The sequence below is a fragment of the Myiozetetes cayanensis genome, unplaced genomic scaffold, assembly GCF_022539395.1.
Source record: "Myiozetetes cayanensis isolate MyiCay16 unplaced genomic scaffold, myiCay2020 scf5-8, whole genome shotgun sequence".
NCBI lineage: Eukaryota > Metazoa > Chordata > Aves > Passeriformes > Tyrannidae > Myiozetetes > Myiozetetes cayanensis.
In genome coordinates, this window is record NW_026087742.1 from 99,538,908 (window position 1) to 99,557,869 (window position 18,962).

The window sequence follows — 18,962 nt, forward strand, 5'->3', positions numbered from 1 at the left end:
TTAAGATTATTCAAATATTCTTGACTATTTTTAGCTAGAGAATATAAATTATTAATGTAATTTGCAATATTTAATTCATTTTGTGCAGTATTTGCATAAATTAAATGCATGAATGTCTGAGAAAGCTCTGGTAAACTCTGTCTGCATTTGCTGGGGTTTGTTCTGGGTGTTTGTTGTAGCAAATACCTTGAAGGAGAGAATCCACCAATAGAGATGTAAAAAGCGTTTTCCTTTTCCTTTCCTTTCTCCTTCCCCTCCCTCTTCCCCTTCCCCTTCCCAGCACTGAGCAGGAGGCCTCAGGAAGGTGTACAGATGCCACAGGTCCCAGTGCTTCCTCCCCAGCCCTGGCGCAGGCAGGGAGCGTGGTGCCCGCTGAGTCTGCCCTGAGGCAGAGTGGGGGAGCTGAGAGAATAAAAACCTGAGCCTTAGTAAATTCCCGGTGATATGCTGTTTTAGAGGCTAACCTACATGAATCAAGTCATGAATACTGTTGGTGGGCCCTGTGTGCACATATACACTTCTTTTTTTTTTTTTTTTAAATTTTGAGTAGTAAGGTACTCTGAGGTGCCTCAGAGAGGGCACAGAAATGGTCTAAAAAACATCATCTGGGATGGTGGTGACCAGTGACAGGACCCAAGGGAATGGCCTGAAGTTGTGTCAGGGGAGGTTTAGGTTGGATATTAGAAAAAGGTTCTTCACCCAGAGGGTGGTTGGGCACTGGAACAGGCTCCACAGGGAAGTGGTCACATCACCAAGCCTGACAGAGTTCAAGAAGCATTTTGATGATACCCTCAGGCACATGGTGTGACTCTTGGGAATGGCCCTGTGCAGGGCTAAGAGTTGGACTCAATGAGCCTGATGGGTCACTTCCAACTCAGCATATTCTGTGATTCTGTGATTATAGTTAAGGCAGAGGCCAAGGAGAAATGTCCTAAAGATGCAAAAAAAAAATCATCTTCCACAAAGTATTTGAATCTGCTCCAAGAAAAGGACCACAGAACCTGATGGGAAAAATCCTGGGGAGATGGGTGCTCAGATATTCCTCTCTGTGCTGCAGTCTTTGAGCTTGGGTGCCCCAAGAGTTACTCCCCCAAGCCTGTAACACCCCTGGGGACACCATGTGCCCTTGTACTGTGACAAGATTTGTTGGATGGTATTGGCCCTACAGAAGGTTCCAGGGCAGGAGAGCACTGAAGTCTGAGGCTGGGGCTTGAACACTACAAAAAGAAGGCAGGTGAGACTCTGCCTGTCTCTCCTGGGGCAGATGTTTTGCAGAAAGCAGGAGAAAATAGAGTAAGTGAATTTTGGGTAAGTTTCCATTGGTGTTTTAGGTTTATCAGATGTAGTCTTGCTTTACATAGTTTAGTTTTAATGTGCCCATTAACATCTATTTTATGTTCCAGCTGACATAGTCATATGTTTAAACACCAACTTCGCATTTTGCTCAGCCTTGCATGCAGACAAAATGAGCAGAAGTCAGTTGCCCTGTATCCGACAGATTTCTGATCAGAGCAGATTATCCTTCAAATCTAGGTCATTAACATGTGCTTGTCTGATGTAAAACACTAATGTGCCATTCCCACTGATAAACTGGCCAACCTCTGCTTTCATTGGAGAGAGACTGGCAGAAGTTACCGAAGATCAGTCAAGTCTCCAAACTTCACTGTCCTGAGAGGATTTACTATCCAGTCAAATTATAACTATAAGACATTCACAGATCACTGTGTCTGGGTATTTTTAGGGATTGCTTTCATTTAAAACAAAGGGAAACCAAGATACTTTGTGAGGAATCAATCTGCTGGCTTTTTAGGAGGCATGATATCATAGCATCTGTGATGCTTTGCAAAACAGCAGTTCATCTGGTTCTGCCTCCCCCAAAATGAAAATATTAATTATATTATCTATAAAACATGAAATTGAAGAAGAAATTTTTATTACCTGTGTTTGTAAAATTGAGAAAGAGAAGACTTGGTTTACTTAAGAAAAATGAATTATTTTTTTTTTGACAACTCAGTCACCGTTACTGACTGTATAATCTTTATTATTAAAGTAATCCTTGAAAAATTTAGATTCCACTTATAGTTTTTTTCAAACCAGGAAAATATTTTTACTCGCAACATGTTTAAATTATGTTAGTCTTTCAGTTGGATAATGTTCAATTCCTACTTGAAAAGGGCGAAGCCACATTAACTACCATTTCATTATTGTATTAACAACAGTTCACTTGCTGTTCTTACAGACTAAGTAAATCACTCATGCTTCAGAGATTCTTCTGCTGTTTATCAGAGACAGGAGATATTACTAAACACAATTTTTGAAAACAAACCTAAATTTGTCCATTGGAAACCCTTACCAAAGACAATGATGACCAATTTCTCTTCCATTAATTAAAATGCCTGTGTGTTTATAATACAAGGTCTGTTTTACTTACATTTTATAAGGCATGAGGATTCAAATGAGAGCAAAAGCAAACCTCAGTGAGCAGGAAAATCACTGTTAGGAGTGGCAGAAATGGGGTGGACGCCAGAAATGGGGTGAACATCACATTCAGAATAGTGGGTCTTGATGAAGTGGCAGTAGGATTGGTCAGAAGACTGTCTATTTTTTTGATTAAACATCTTGGTGAATATTTGGGGAAAACAATATTTAGACCAATATTTAGATTTTTGGAATTGTTTGATATCTACTTTGGGCAGGATAGAGCTGAGAAGGTGAAAATTTTGCATCACCTTCTGTTCCTCTGAAGTTAAGGTGGAGTGGGAATGGCATCTGACATAGGTGAGCTGAGATCCAGAACTCTTCAGGGTGTAAGAAATCAGAGAAGTTTTTTAGTAGCCCTGTTATTGTCAAATGCCACCAGAGCTTGTTCCATCTTTCCTTTTACCCCCAAATAAGAAATTGGAACACATAGGTTTACTGGGTAAGAATTATCTCTTTCTGTATCTGGAGGATTTAGCCTCAAGGCAAAACTATGTGTAAGAAAAACATGACACTCAAAGTACTAAAAGCTATGGAAATTCAAAACATTTCAACCTTGGCACCAGCTCCCAGCATATTATCAAGAGGTAGAAGACTGAATTCCCAGAGAACATGATGTATTTGGTGAGAAGGAATGGCTTCTGTTCCAGGATCCTTTCTCCAGCAGTGGTCAGACATGGATATAGTATTTAAAAACTCCAAGACAAACCTAGAACTTCTCTGTCTTCTGAAAATGAGCAACAAAGGGTGTAATTTCATATGAACTAGGTTGCAATTTCAGTAACTGCACATGGACCTATGGATCTGTGTCATTGAGCTATTTTCGTCATGGGAAATGGTCTCACACAAAGATTTGCACACAGAAACGAAAGATAACTTCCTTTAAAAAAAACTCTCCTGATCTCCTTTGTGGTGTTACTGTGTTTTATCCTATTGCCCGCATCAGGGGAAAAAAAAAAAAAAAAAAAGAAACCAACAACAAAGCCTCTAAAGCCATAAACTACTAATTTTCCTTCCATTTATTAATTTTCACTATGATTTTATGATCCTGTGATATCATCCCCCAAACACAGCTTTTCTAAGATAAAGGGATCTCATCTATTTTCTTCCTCCTCATACAAAAAGGGCTTTTATCATCCTTGCTGCTCTTGTTTGTATTTTTTGTCTAATTCTGCTATGTTTTCACTAGGTTTGAATGACCAGAAATGCCTCTTGTGTTCAAAAACTGATCACGCTGTGAGTGGATAGAATGGCAAAAAGACATTTTCTGTTTTGTTTGCCTTTTGCCTGATTGCTGCTTATCAGAGGACTAATGTTGTCAGAATCATCTATGTGGTAATTCCCCAAACTGCCACTCAGGAAAAAAAAATACCGACAATTTTGAGCCCATTACTATCTATGCATAATTAGGGTTATCTTCTGCAATGTGCTTTACCTTGAACTTATCAGCCCTGTATTTCATTTTCTGCCATTTTGTTTCTTAGTCACTCAGCTTTTAGAATCCTTCTGGAAAGTCTGGTTTGGTTTTGTCTGCTTTAAATGTCCTGTTTCACCTGTGTACCTCCCTCGGGAACCTTTGTCCCAGCTCATTTATAAATCAGTTCCTTCTTATTGGTTCTCGCACAGATTCTTGGAGATTCCCTCCAGAGAATCCCTCAGTTTTGAAATGGATCTTTTAGTACCAAACTCCATTACTGCCTTTTAAACAGTTAATCTGTGAAAGGACCTTCCCTCTCATCTCCTGACAGTTTACGCTTGTAAAAGGCTCCTGTGAGGGGCCAAAGGGGATTTGAAAGTCCAAACATGCTTCTCAGCTGAATTAACTCTGCCTGCATATTCAGTGACTCCTGAGAACTGAAACCATGTAAGCACAACAGTCTGCAAAACCACACCATGAATTATGTAAAGTACTGAGAGGTGGGAGGTGTCTCAAAGTTATAAAGATGATTTAGGAATGAAATCTCCAAATATATTTTAATGTCTATTTCCTATTGATTCCATTTTACATTCAAGTCTGAATTGATTGTGAGTTTCTAACTTTGTATTTATGAATGCCAAAAGGAAAATTTCTCTGATGTTTCTCCTATACCTAAAATTAATCATCCGTGTCCTCGAAATTTAATTAAACCAGATAGTCTTTTAAATAGTTTTTCCACCATATGTTGGAAAAAGAGTAGCAAAATTAAAAGAATAAATCACATCAGAGAGTAAATTAAATACACTGTTTGAAGCCAGTCTCTCTCTGATTTTCCTCATTGTTAAAACTGAGTCAATGCTGACAATAGGCGTTTAAAAGTGGTGAGGACAAAGCACTTTAGAATGCATTGTACCGAAAGCTGTGAGTGGAAGGCACTGAATGGGCTAGATTTTCTAAAGTGTTTTCCCCATTCCTTTTTCCTTTGGTGTGAAGTTGGTAGTATGAAATACATTCTAGACCTGATGCAGTAGAAATATAAGTTTCACAGAGATGAAAGATGAAGAAAGAAAACCATGTCAGAAGCATTATCCCCCCATTTACATGTTTCCATGTAAAGCTACATCATGAGAATCTAATACCATTACTTTGTAAAACACAAAAAAATACTGAATTCATAAAGGGAAATTAAAAATTGAGAAAAATATGTAAGTCTTGTCTGATGAAAATTGTTTAAAGCCGATGCCTAAGTGTGTTCATTATGACACCATAAGATGATACACATAGACCTATGTTGTTTAAAAAGCATCTGTAGAAAGACTTTGGTCAAATCTCAGGAAATATAATTAGTTTTCAAAGGATAATTATTCTCCACACTCAGGGTATGGACATCTGAAAGAAAACTGTCAAAAGAACACTTTCATCTTGCTATTTGTTCCTTTTCTGTTTCTCATCCTAACTTAGGACCCTTTTCCCTATGCCTTAATCAAGGACAGATGGAGTTATGACTACATATTATGTAACACTAACTTCACATTCCTTTAGAATTATAAAGTTAATTACTTCAATGGCAGTGGATTCTACCACTCCAGTTGATGTCCAGTGGCTTCCTGCTGCTCTTTGATTTTGGTTTTAAAATCTGTAAATACATGAATAGTCTGGTATTTTTCTAGGGTAGATCCTGTCCAGTTTAAAATTAATAAGTTTTAAGTGTAGTTTGATTAAAATATTGATAGAGGTGTCTGAAAAGTAATTAGGACTATTTTGCCAGTGACTAAGCTAGTGAACAGCACAGGCTGAAGACTGTCATTAGATTAGTCTTCATGATAGATATGTCAGATGGTATGAGAATGAAGAGTCACTCTGCAACCCCAGCAGAAGGTACCCTTCGTAGGTCGCCCAGTAGTTCACCAACCCTCAAGGTTAAAGGAAGACTGCTTAAGGAAAGGCACTTGAAATGAGTTCTTCATCTCACACTTTGGAATATGATTGAAAAAACAGTTCTCTTTGTCAAAGTATATAGATTTGGTTTTCTTTCTCTGTGACTGTTCCCCCAAATCCTTTATATATAACAGGATACTGGAAGATTATCTGAAATTTCAAGTGGTATTTTTGTCATAAGATTATCGTGTTTTATGGACAGGTTTTTTTAACTACATCCCTACTGCTAAAGTAAATCACATGAAGGGTTTTATTGTTCCTGAGACCAGGTACCACCACATGACTCATAGCATCAGTCCACAGTGGATAGATTCACCTGAAAGGGAGTTTGTTTAGTTGGTCCACAAGAGAGTGAGCTAACCCACAAACAGAGTGAATAATGAATTTCCAGCACTTGGGTCAACCCCCAGCTCCCCTCAGCAGTTCTGATGGGACTGTGAGACCTGGCAGTGCTCACAGTGTAAGCATGTGCCAGACTGCTAACCCCTTCAGCTCCTGAGGGATTTTACTGCTGAAAATCCCATGGTGGCTATGGAGCTGCAGCATCTTCATGGCTGGAGGTGGGGCTGTAAGGACGGTGACTTTCCTCGCTTCTGGTGGCACTCAGATGATCACAACAGCTACAGCTTAGGTATCTCCAGTGCTATTTGTGTAAGAGAGTAATTTCAAAGGTAGAAACAAGTAGCAAAGTTAAAACACAATACCATTCTCATAATTACTTATTTAGTCTTTAAAAAATATTTTTCTGATAAAGTTTAAAAAACCCCCTACCTAAACACACATATTTTTTGCACCCAGCAAACAGCTCCATGTTGGGAAAAAAGGTAACAAACTGATCCAGAGATTTATCAGGGAGAAGGAGATTGAAATCTGATCAAGCAGAGAAGGAAACCAAGCATGTACTCCTCATACCCAGGTGAATGCTGTACCTCTTGTATCCAGGGTAAACTGCATCTACTGCAGTACTGAAAAAAAGTAGCATGAGGACTGGGCATGCTTCTCTCTGGGTTTTGTGAGAAAGAAGTGGCATAGACAACTATCTGGTGGGAAAAGCAGGACTTAAAATCCTGGTGGGAAATAAGTGGCTCTACAGTTAAAGGTTAGGTGCTGAAAGAAATGTGATTTAAATATCCCTGTCCCTAATCTCAGATGGCTTCCCACTCAAGTTGCCACAGTCTAAACTCAAAAGGAGGGCTGTGACACTGAAGATGAATTGCTCAACCCCATGTGACAAAGCTGTGACACAGCAGGGCACAGTGGAAGTCAGGACTCTCCAAACCTGCATTGAGCTCAGTACGTGTTTTTTTTTCCCCACAGATCTCTCAGGAGTGACAGAAATTAAATTTTTTAAAAATGAATGAAGTACATATGGCAACACAGCTGCTGAAAATCTGCTACCCTTTTTAATCACCTCTCATGTCCTGGGCATGCATTTTATCCTTCAAACTGAGTAAAAGTGAAAGCTCTGAGAAGAAGGCATCTCCCTGTACTATTGGGGGCTTTCTAGTGCTACTAAGTCATGCAAGAGAAGCATTGCTTATAAGGCTGTCCAGAACTTAGGTCTCAATAGGTTCATCTTCAAAATACTTTACATACTTAACAATCACTGGGACAAGCAGAGTTTTAGCAGAGGTACTGCCAAATGCAAATAAATACAATTGAAGAGGAGAGGACTATTCTTTTTCTAAATGATGGTGAGCTTTTGAAATGAAAAGGTTATAAACCCTGGATAAGTGCTCAAAGAGCCTTGCAATGACCCAATTTTCCACCTGCTTATGGGTACACTTAAAACAGTCCTCAGGCTGAAATGGTGGGAGCTCCAAAGCACTGTTTACTCCCTGTCCTCCTTCCATAAGCATTCAATGCCATAAGCAGTCAGAGTGACTGTTTCTCATTTGGTAGCCTTGGATCACACTACTGGTTATTCACATTTGCTTGTCAGCTCCAAGGTAAGGAGAGCAAGTTGGATGATATATTTAATTCCAATGCTGCAGCTGGGGAGACAGAAAAATGCAATTATTGAAAAAGGTGCTTCTGTGAAGTAGTAGTGATTTACATCCTGAATAGGTGCAAATTATCCTCCTTTCCCATCCCCAAGTTCAGCCAATATACTTCTTATTCAACACCTTGCTGCTGTGATGCTTTTTTTGTTGCAGTCTTTGATTCTCTGTTAAGTTCAGAAGGTTGTGGTTTATTAAGAGATATGAGGGAGTATTCTCTATGAGGGAGTGGGCTCCTTGTGAGCCCAAAAAGTGGTCATTTTCGGTCAACAATGAAGTTTCTGTTGGTCAAAGAAAGGGCCTTTAACTAGGGCAAGCTGCTGAACCTACAATTCATCCCCTCTGGAATGAAAAAGAATAGAGCTGCTTTGTCTGTTGGTTTTGAATCCTTCATGGAGGGCTGCCAGCAACTGTTAACTTGTGTATTATTGTGCTATCAGACAGGAGAAATGTCAGTGAGAATTTACCAGCACAGCCACAAGCCTTTCATCACACAGTTATCATAGCAATAAAGTTCAATGGTAGTTACTCACCTCTCCAAAAACAAATATCACCCACTCAGACATGAGAGAGAATGGATTTCTGTGAGATGGTGCTACATTAGCTCACGCTATTGCACCCAACTCCCAGGTACCATTAAATCCAAGTGCACAGTGCACTTTGAAGTATTGATTGTCAGAGCACTCCTTCTCCTTGTTTCGTAGATTGGAGATGGAGCTGCAATGCTGTCGTTAGGCTGAGCAATGAAAACACATTGCCATGAGCTTGGGCCCCTGGATATCTGGGTCATTCTATTCAAACTGCAACAGACTCCCTGATACCAACATGACAATGTTTCCTCCCCACAGAAAGCCCAAGGAGAGCAATGAGAAACCTGTGGAATCAGATCTCTTCCCTGTGGGGCTGGGATACAGCTCGCTGTTCAGGGCACTTGATTTAGTCATAGCTAGGAAAATTAAACCTCTGATTCACAAACACTGGAAATTACCTAATTTCCATATACTTTTTTGTGAATTTTAACTGCTTATCTTTGAAACCTGGACTTTGTATCATAACTTAACCAGCTGATTTGCTGAGGTGCTTTGGAGGGTGCACCTCAACTACTCAAGTACATGGCATGCCCAGTAGACAGGTGATTGTGTGTCTTATCTGTCTTCTTTATCCCCCAGGAAGATGAAGTTGCTCGTGACAGTCGATTCAATTTCAGTGGCTATGGCATGGGTCACTGCCTCCAAGTCAAAGATGGCACAGCAGTCAAGGCTACTCCACCCAACCCACCTCCAGCACCACCAAAGGATTCAGATTCCATCAAAAAGAAGTTTGTTGACCGTGCAAAAAGGATTGATACTATTTCCCGTGCTGCATTCCCACTCGCCTTCCTCATTTTCAACATCTTTTACTGGATTACATACAAAATTATACGTCACGAGGACATTCACAAGAAATAGGCAACTCTGGTTCGCCAGGACTTCTCAGCCAAAGTGATCCACATGTAAATAAACAGTGAAATGTCTTTCTGTCATTTGGACTAAGGATTTCTTTCCCACTCCCCCAGAACACTGGAGAAAAAAATAGCAAAGAGGAAAAGAAGTATAGAAGGAAAAGTGATTGCATGACAAAATATGCTGTGACACCAGTCAATGAGGTTTCCCCTTTGTACTTGCAGTGTGTTCTTCCAGATTCAGCATTGACCAGACATCTGTAATTGGGGCCAAATTTTACCCAGAACAAAAGAGAATAAGGAAACAAACAATTCTCCTAAAACATCTACCAAAAGACTGTGGTGGCTACAGTACAGTGAGTTATAAGAGGACCAAACTTTTTCAGGATAATGTTGCCTTTCTATTTGAAACAAGTCTACTGAGCTACATTCCATGACCATGTCTGTAGGTAGTGGTTTCACCAAGGAGTCCTTTTGTGGGTTGTAAATTATTTCTACTGAGAGGGGAGAGGAGAAAAAAAAAAGAAAAAAAATATTTATACTTTACTATCCTTGTGAGTGTGCATTTTAATATTATCTTGCTTTACTAGAATTGTAATTTCCGGGTTGAACTTGTGTGTCGTGTGATTTATTTGATAGTTGACACTCCAAAACCAGTGAAACTGCCTGGTTTATTTTTGTTGAGCGACAGTGCACTTACTTTATTTTATTTCTGCTGATTTTACATGCAACTTGAGGTGCCAAACTGTATTTTACCTATTGTGCTACCCTGTACCACACTACTTAGTAAGAACTTGTTTCCTCAAAGGTGTAGCTCAGTTTAGCATTGAGTTTCTATTACCGCTCTCATTGTAGCTGCAGTCAATAGCTCTATAGGTAAACACAACTTGTTTACAGACCTCTAATTTATATCTTTACTCAAAGTGGCTATCATTTTAAATATCATTAATTAACCTAAGAATTTTAAAACTGTACTGTGATTTTCAGAACCTGTTACCTTTTGGTGCCAGATCTACATTATTCAAATCCTTGCTACATGTTTTAAAGTAGAAAATCTTAAAAAAAAAAAAAAAAAATTAAAAAAAAATTTTAAAAAAAAAAAGATGGTATTTTTGCTTACACAGAAGAAGACAACCTGTAACATAAGATGAGTCAAACATTAAAATTTTACACTTGCTGTAAAAGGGTTTATTAAAAAAAGATATTTGTTCAATTTCAATAAAGCTAAATGTGGTACTAACATTTCTGTACTCTTTTCTTCATTTGCAGCAGTAGCAGCAGGGCTGTTCGTGCCACAGCCCAGCTATTCCACCGCTCTGTCAGCAGAAAGAGGGTGAAAAGCAGCCTTCTGCTGACCTGGCTTAGCACGCCACATTTTGCTATCTATCCTGCAGCAAAGGGGCTATTGCAGCCCCTGGGAGTACGTCAAGGACTGTGTCAGAAATGTGGCTAAGATATGATGTGAGAATTTGTAGAACATTTGCATGTGCTGAGCCAAGCCCTTGGGAGGAGGCACACTGCTCCCCACTCAAGCATCCCTGCATGGCAAGAAGCACACCTCAGCTTCACACATGCTGTGGCTGGCTTGGCGGTATCCTAAACTTTCTCCTGACTTTCTTACAGCTTTACCACTTTGGTGGGCTGAAGGACATGCTGAGATAGCCTGTGGCAGGTGCCTCTTATAGACATGGTAATGATCAATATTTTAAAAGCAAATTAAATTGCATTCAGTTTTCTGCCCTTCCCTTGTGTGACCAAAACACACATCCTGTAGAGCTGCCCAGTACAGACTTTTTTCCCACTCCCCTAGTGAGATGTGGTACAGAGATATGCTGTACCTGCAGCACTTCTCACTCTGCTTTCACTCCTGGAAAAGCTTCTGCTGAGAGGTTGTGGATGCAGGTTCCACAGCCTATCCAAGCCTGTATTTGTGTGTCTGAGTATCTGTGTCTGTGTCCCCATCTCTTTCCACCTGGCTGCCTGTAGCTACCAGGCTTTGTTCCTCTCGTAGAAGAGGAGAGGGAATGTAGAGATCTCGACAACTCTGATTATCAAATAGTTACAAAAATTATTGTGTCTCCTCAGCTCTGTGGTCACTTACACCTATGATGGAACTGTGACAGTAACAGTCACTTCCATCTCTTTGAGACCATGGATCCAGATGTGACTGATACCCCCAGAGAGGAGAACTCAAGGCAACTGTCCAAACTATTCTGCTTGGCAAAACAAGTTTCTGATGCAAATTTAAGTATCATACTATTTGCAGTTTTTATAGTATCAGATTTGGTTTTGTTTCTTTTTAAAATGAAACAGTGTTTGATTAATGGATAATATAGCAGAGGAAAACCCAAGAACAGTCCCATGAGTTTCAGTAGGGTGAGGATAGCCAGCTCTAACCTGTGTTTGTGTGGGAAGTTAGGAGCTTTCACTGGTACATAAACATTCAGAGCTCACTTTTAGCAGTCCCTCATTCCAGAAACTCAGTTTTAAATGAAGGTGTAATGCCAGGATTAATGTTAATCCTCGGTGTCCAGATGTCAGAATGTCAGAGCCTATTGCTCATAGCTCCCCCATATGACCGCAAACCACTGCAATAGGTGTGCAAAACTATTCTCAGCTGATGGATGTCTGTGTTTCCCTTTCTGTGGTGAAGGTCATGTTACTCCAGCACCCACACTACAAATTGCAACTGCACGCTTTGCAGTGCTTGGCCGTTAGCACTGACTAAATAGTTCACTAAAATATTTTGCTGATCAGATTTGAGGTTTGCTGACAGCATCCATGGGAAGATTGCTCTGCTGTTGACCTGTACGTAAACTTTGGTCCATTCATGAGAATAATCCGTGCACAAATTCCAAATAAGTATCTCTCTCTCTGATTCTTTTGAAGACAGAAATTATGACTTTATGTCAATTATTCAATTAGTCATGAATATTGAAATTCACTAACTAAATTTTAGATACAAAAGGTGCATGCAAATGGACGAGCCCACTGAGCACAGCAATTAGGAATGGCCACATGATACAAAAGAGTTCTCAGCATGCTGGTTAGTGGCCTGTGAACTGTCTCACACCAAGGTGTTTTGATACTGGATGGCTCTCAAACTTTCTCTCAAAGAACTTGGCTGGCATCAGAAACTGGCCAAAAAACTGCCTGCAGATAAAACGTCAAAAGCAAGGATAGCAGGACTTACAGACAGAGACCTTCCTAAACAAATTCTCAGTAGGGTTAGCACAGAAACCAGACTCAAAAAATGGTCATCTTGCACTCAGGGAAGCAGTAAAATTAAAGCAGTTTCATTTCAAGATACCATTGCAAGAAGAAAAAGAATGGCTTACAAAATAAGTCCCAGACAAACAGCATATGTGACACAGGAGACACAGCGAGATGGAAGGAGAGACCCAGGATTAATTCTGAAGAGCTTCCAGATATATTGGAAAACCTACATGTTACAATTCTAGCTGGTAAGGTAAAATTAAGCCCAAGGGCATTTAATCTACTTGCATTTAGCTATGAAATAATTATGATGACTTCTAATTTATCAAGGAAGCTTAAAAATCTTTAAGTATGTCTTTAAAGGAAGCGGTCTTTGGCATCCCGTTGTTACAGGCTGGACCTGAGAGATTGTTTACAGACATTGGCATCCTGTTGTTACAGGCTGGACCTGAGAGGTTCAGTAGTCAAGGAGAAAGGTTTAGCCATCTCTCACCAGATAGATGCTATCAGGGACTGCAATAAAGCCTAATTGATAAAGCAGATCTTTAAGAAAAACCTTGTTGTCTTAGGAGGAAAGTGAAAAAAAAATGCAATATGAGATGAGAGATCTCTGTTACTCTTTCTTGGTTTGTTTTTTTTTTTCCTACTTCTTTTTAGGTAGCAGAGCCATCACTTGTGATGTACTGAATCAAATGGTGGTGTAGCCATAGAGGCTTTTGGAGTATCTGATATGAGATATCAGCATTCTTAAATGCTGGAGGACAACTCCAGGTTACACAATGTTTCTCGGGGCAGATTTTTTCATCTGCTACGGAGGTGTGAGGAGTATGGGCAAACCTCATCCACAGACACTGAGACTTTCTCACTTTGATTCCCTTCTTTCCCAGCACGAGACACTGAAAGGAAAGAGCTGATGGAGAAATAATGTTCGTCAACTGAAGGCTGGAGTGCTACAGCTCTTCATCTTTGTGCAAACCTGCCATTGACATTGGTGGCACAGGAGCTGCTGACCAAACATGAGGCACCAGCCAAAACTTACAGCCTTTCATAGCTGACATTATGGAGGAGTCTGTAACTAAGCTTTGAAAAGGCGTGGGCATTTAATGGAAAGGGCTCTGACTGGGCTGAATTGGTTTCTTTGACTCAGCAACAGGATTCTGCATCTGCACCTGGAAGTCACATTTTATGAACTTTTCAAAAGATATGACTCAGTCCAATTATGGCATTTCTGTATTTAGGAATGTATTTCTAAATGCAGAAAAAAATATATTTGATGTGTGAGTGTATATGTATATGCACAGCTTTATAATCCTTCTTCCTTTGAAATTAGAACACAACAAGGAACAAAGAAACAAAAGCTTTGTACAAAGAATGAGCTTTGTATTACACAAAGTAGTATGAAAATAATATTTAAATTTTCATTATTTATAATATAGTACTTCATTATCTATAATATAGAATCTGTGGAAAATTATTTTTTTCCAGACTTGAAGGTAGTTTATTCTAATTGTTTTTGACATAGAAGTTTGTGTCTTACAATGTTGTGGAAAACTAGAAAACCAAAACCAAGGCTGCCTAGAGGAACTTCTGCCTGGGAAAATAATCTGAGCAAGGACATACTTTCTCCATAAATGCCCCTTACAGATTTTACATTAAAAATTAATCTTCTCTAGTTTAATGTGAAGAGAAAAAGAAGACATTTGTGCCTTTTGAAGATACCTTTGCTACTTTTGCAAGGCAAATGTGAAATGTTGTCACATTTGGGGCTAAGCAGAACAAGAGAAGTTTCACCGTTTCCAGACAGATTCATCAAACAAATTTACTTCCAGATCCAATACATGAGAGCACTGAAACCAGAAGAGGAAAAAAAAACAACTTCAATAGCTTCTAGATCAGTTCCTAATGAAGGATCAGTTTCCAACGCTAAGAACTACAAATAATCTGGGAGGGAAAATATTCAGAGTGGATTAGCTCTCTTCAGTATCCTCTCAGAAGGAGTAGAAACTTGAGCCAAAATAAGCATGTCAGATAATAGTTAGGAAAACTGACTCTGTGAAATGCATACACTCAGTTCTTAAAGTTGCCACTGAAACAAACATGCTAAATTAATATCTTTGTTATGGAGAAATGCTGTGAGGCAATATTCATGAGAAAGCAGTGAATATTGGGGATTCTGACCACATTTTACTTGTGCTAAAAGATGGGATTTTACTGGGACAAATTATACAAAATCCTCTCTCATCATCTGAACAGCTGTATAACTGATTCAAAAACAGCTTCTTGAGATTATCACAAGGCCTGAATCTGATTTTCAGCGTAGTGGGTTCCTGTTACGGGGATGGTGTACAGTGTGTGTCATTTCAGGAAGACAGCAGCTGGATTAATCCTTCCGCTTTCTGTGGGAAAAACAGCAAGATCAGGGAGGAATATATAAACAGGGGGAATATAGGCCTTAGCAGTGTGTAGTGAAAATGCCTTTAGACAGATGGGTTGAAGGATTCACAGATTTCCACCTTACCTTTGCTTTGACATGAATCCATTTTCCCTAAGGTGATGAAGAGTGCAACCCATGACATCACAGGGTCAGGCCCGTGGCTGGACATGTTTGGAAATCACATCTTTATCCCTTGGCTCCTGGTCAAATGCCTTCTGTCAGCTGTAAGTCCTGTTTGCCTGCTGCAAAGGGTCTCTGGAATACAGCAAGCCAGACATGTGCTTGACAAGTAGCTTCGAAGGTCACTACCCAGCATCCCAAGGCTCCCAAGCAGGGACGTGAGAGCAGGATGGAGAGGATGCATCACCAATAATTGGTGTGGGAGAAGGACCACACATGCAAGGATGCCAGAAGACCCTCTGGGCTCACAGGTTAGGTTTACAGCACATTCTGAAGCTGACCATGTTGTGGGTGCTGAACGTGATTTCAGTGCCAGCTCAGAGACCGCTTTACAGGCACTTTCAGCCTTTTGCACTCCCTGGGATGTTCAATGGGGTTGCAGTTGTGGCTGCAGAAATAGTTTGAGAAACACTGCAGCCACTGAAAGAACTTCTCCCCTGTTTTCCCTTCAGTCCAAAAAGAGAAAAGATCTATACCAATGTGTGAAACAGAAAGTAAATCCAATGTATTATTGGTATTTGCAATGATGCTAAAGACCCTTGTGTGGGGATGTGCCCAGTAGCCTGAGCATTGCCTGTTTTTCTTCTGACCCAAGTGCCAGAAGAATGCAGTGAGAGATTTGAGGGGCAAAGTGCAAGAAGAAAGGGAGCTCAAGGGTGCTGGCAGTGGGGCGATGTGGGAATGAGACAGCCAACACAGACACCACCTTGGGCTGCTCTGCAAGCCTGGCCTGAGGTGAGAGTCTGCTGTGCCCAGCACAGCACCCCTGGGCACGACCAGCTAAGGGGAACGACGAAGGGGGACTCCCAGGGGTGGGAAATGGGCCGGTGATGGCCACAGTAATAGCCACAGAGCAGAGCAGTGGTGAGGCCAAGAACAGACCCCACCCCAGATCAGACTAACAGGAAGGGGGGAAACTCATCAAAGATGAGTCAATTCTAAAATATGTATTGACAGAATATCTTCTATCTCATCTGCTGGGTGCAATCTCGATGATAAATATCAAGACCCTTCAGGAAAAGACTTGATAGGGCACATGCTCCAAACAGGAAGAAATCGTAATGTTGTATGTTGAACTGGAGACAGTCTTTAGCAGGGTTTTCCAGTGAAAAAATGAGAGCACTAGTCACTTATTCCACACTGGAGACACTATCTCCTCTCTCTGCATTGTCAGGAAGAGATGTTACAAAAAGGCAGGAGAGTCTGGAAATGAAGAAGCCTGCCACTGTGCGGTTAAAGGTGTCCTCTTAGCCACTGCTTGGCGTTTGAAAGGGACCTGCATATGGCTGCATTTGTGGGAGACCAGTGAGAACAGCATGGACAAATGTCTATGATGAGTTAATTAACCTTTACAAAAGGAGAGTGAGTGCGTTATTCCTCTAATAAGCTAATGAACTCTGTCCTCTGGGAGAGATGAGGGACATCATCAGTGATGCTTCTAACAAGGGTTACCAAAGATACTCTTCAGAGGAGGGGTGAAGAGAAGGGCTGTTACTGAGTCATTACCTTAGAAAACAAGAGCAGAAAGAGCTGCCTGCTGAAGGAAAATTGGGTTCCCCTTCCATATGTATTACATTACACGTAATGGGGCTCTGAAAGCATGTTATCTGCTTGGAAGAACATCAGAATAATTTTTCCTTGTATTAGCTGAGGTCAAACCAAAAGAAACTTTTATGCTGACCTTGGATGTAATCCACACAGTTACAGGTTGATGGTGAAAGTTTCAGTATGGGCAAGGTCTGAGCCTACATCTTAGCTGTCTGCTGCTATGGCACATTTGCTTCTCACTTTGGAGCCTGGTGGCTTAGTTTCTTTGAATTACCACAGTGAGAGGTTTCATTTCTGATCCTTCTGATGCTGTAAGTGCAGGAAGTGAGGTCAAAAATGAAGAATTTGATAAAGAACATTTACAATTTCAATGAGTTTTTCCTCCCATCAGAATCTGTGTATATAACAGTGTTTCAGAAGCCTTTTCCAAGGGACATTGATAGAGACTACAGAGCATTTTAATGTTTCCTTTGATTTATTAACACTAGCTCAGTTTTTAATCTGCAGAAAAGAAGTGCTCCATTAATACACACAGTAACATTACACATTAAAAATTCTAAATGTGACCTAATCTATTTTTAAAGGAACTAATTCCTTTGCATTAGTTGACTTATTCCAGGAATCACCAAGGCTCAAAACATGAGGCCTGTTCCTAACATGCAGCGAGTTTTTCCTTGAACAGCTGTGCTGTTATTCTAGCTGTAGCTTTCTGTAATAATATCAGTGGGCAGGACTTGTTTTATTACAGTAAGGAAACAGAGGAAGGTATTTTAGCATAAAGTAAATTTACATATTTGCTGCTATAATAGCAGATATAATTTAACTGGAAATTGATAGTTTCTGCAAATTGAAAAGTTTGTATTGCATTTGTGCACACACATACAGATGAAAACATGCCCCTTTCACTTTGCTTCCCTTAATCTTATTACAGTATTTCTTTGACTGATGCCCCTGAAAATTTCATCTGCTACAAAGTGCTAGCTAGGGTTGTAGCACAGATAAATATCTACCTTCTTTTTCTCTGACCTATATGTGGAAAAGGTCCAAAAGTTATCTTTAGCCTGATTAATCTAAGTCTGATCTGCTAATATGCTGCCATGGATTAATATATATATATATGTCATCTGAAATAGCTGAGGCACAGCTCAGACATCCTGTAAATGGCAGCACTCAAATGTACCTGCAGTGGGTTTTGCTAAGCAGGCACTCTGCCCAGTGCTCTCTGATAAGATTTCTGGGTCACATCTGAAGACTTTAGCAGAAAATGTGATTGTGGGTACTACTGATAGGCATATTTTCTGCAAATTAAAATTCAAGTCGCTCTTAATAAATCAGGAGGGAAACATTTACTAAAAAGCCTGTGGAGAGTGTGGAGAGCTCCTCAACCTCTCCCTCTGCCTGGCACTGGCAGAAGAGCTGCAACAATGCAGAGGGACCCCAAAAGCCCCATTTGCAGCTGTAGAGGGTCTCCATGGCATTAGTTCCTGGGGAAGCAACCCCAACCTCCCAGACATCCTGCAGAGTATGGGGGTCCTGCTTTCAGCAACAGACAGGCTGGAGGACATCCAGACTACACTATGAGCACATCTAGACTACTATGAGCAATGTTGATCCTTGGAGCAGCCCAAGACAAGGCTACTTTACAAATGGTATATTCCTCTCATCACAGTAGGGTCAAATTGTCTTTTCAAGGTTTCTCAAGCCCTATTGTTCACACTGGTGTTGCCAAGCTGTGGTTCGATGGCCACGTGGTTACACACTAGTGGCTTTTGCAAGTGCCTCACGCACATCTTACCTCTGGTTACTACTTATTAAGTTTACTAGATGTCCTCCTGGTTTCACTAGCTATTCTCCCTTCAGGCTGGATGGAAGAAGAGAGCCATGTCCTCTTTAAAACAAGAAAGATGGGGAAAAACCTACCTGCCAATACCCAACTGCACAAAGCGCTACTTCCCACCTCAACCACACAGGCTTAGGAGTTTCCCTATGAGCTGATGAAAGGGTGAGAGGGTGAATTTATTTGCAGCATTTTGCATACAAAAAAAAGTGTAACTGAAAAGCAAAGAGAAACAGGTGTTGGAGGCACCTCAAAAAGATCAAAGACTCCAGGGAAGTTCTAACAACAAAAGGAGAACTGAAAACAAAGAGTGGAGAAAGAGCCTCCTCTTGGTCATTCCAGTGGTGTTTTGAGGAAGACAAGCTGGTCTCCTCCAAGGATATTGTCACCAATTGCTCTTTTTAATGAAAATTGCCTGGCAGATCCCCAGTATTAGCTACTCACTCATAGGGGCTTTACTATTATTAGGACAG

The 18,962-nt window shown here is 40.4% G+C and overlaps 1 protein-coding gene across 8 annotated transcripts in view; it reads left to right on the forward strand.

Moving 5' to 3' along the window:
* The window catches only part of GLRA2 (glycine receptor alpha 2), a 127,022-nt gene extending 116,506 nt beyond the window's left edge, over window positions 1-10,516 (forward strand). For all 8 annotated transcript variants that reach the window (XM_050331931.1, XM_050331926.1, XM_050331927.1 and 5 more), the window contains one exon: window positions 9,003-10,516. In XM_050331931.1, coding sequence (XP_050187888.1) covers window positions 9,003-9,281 — 279 coding nt within the window. In that variant the 3' untranslated portion in view covers window positions 9,282-10,516. The remainder of the gene's footprint in view (window positions 1-9,002) is intronic.
* Window positions 10,517-18,962: the final 8,446 nt, after the last annotated feature.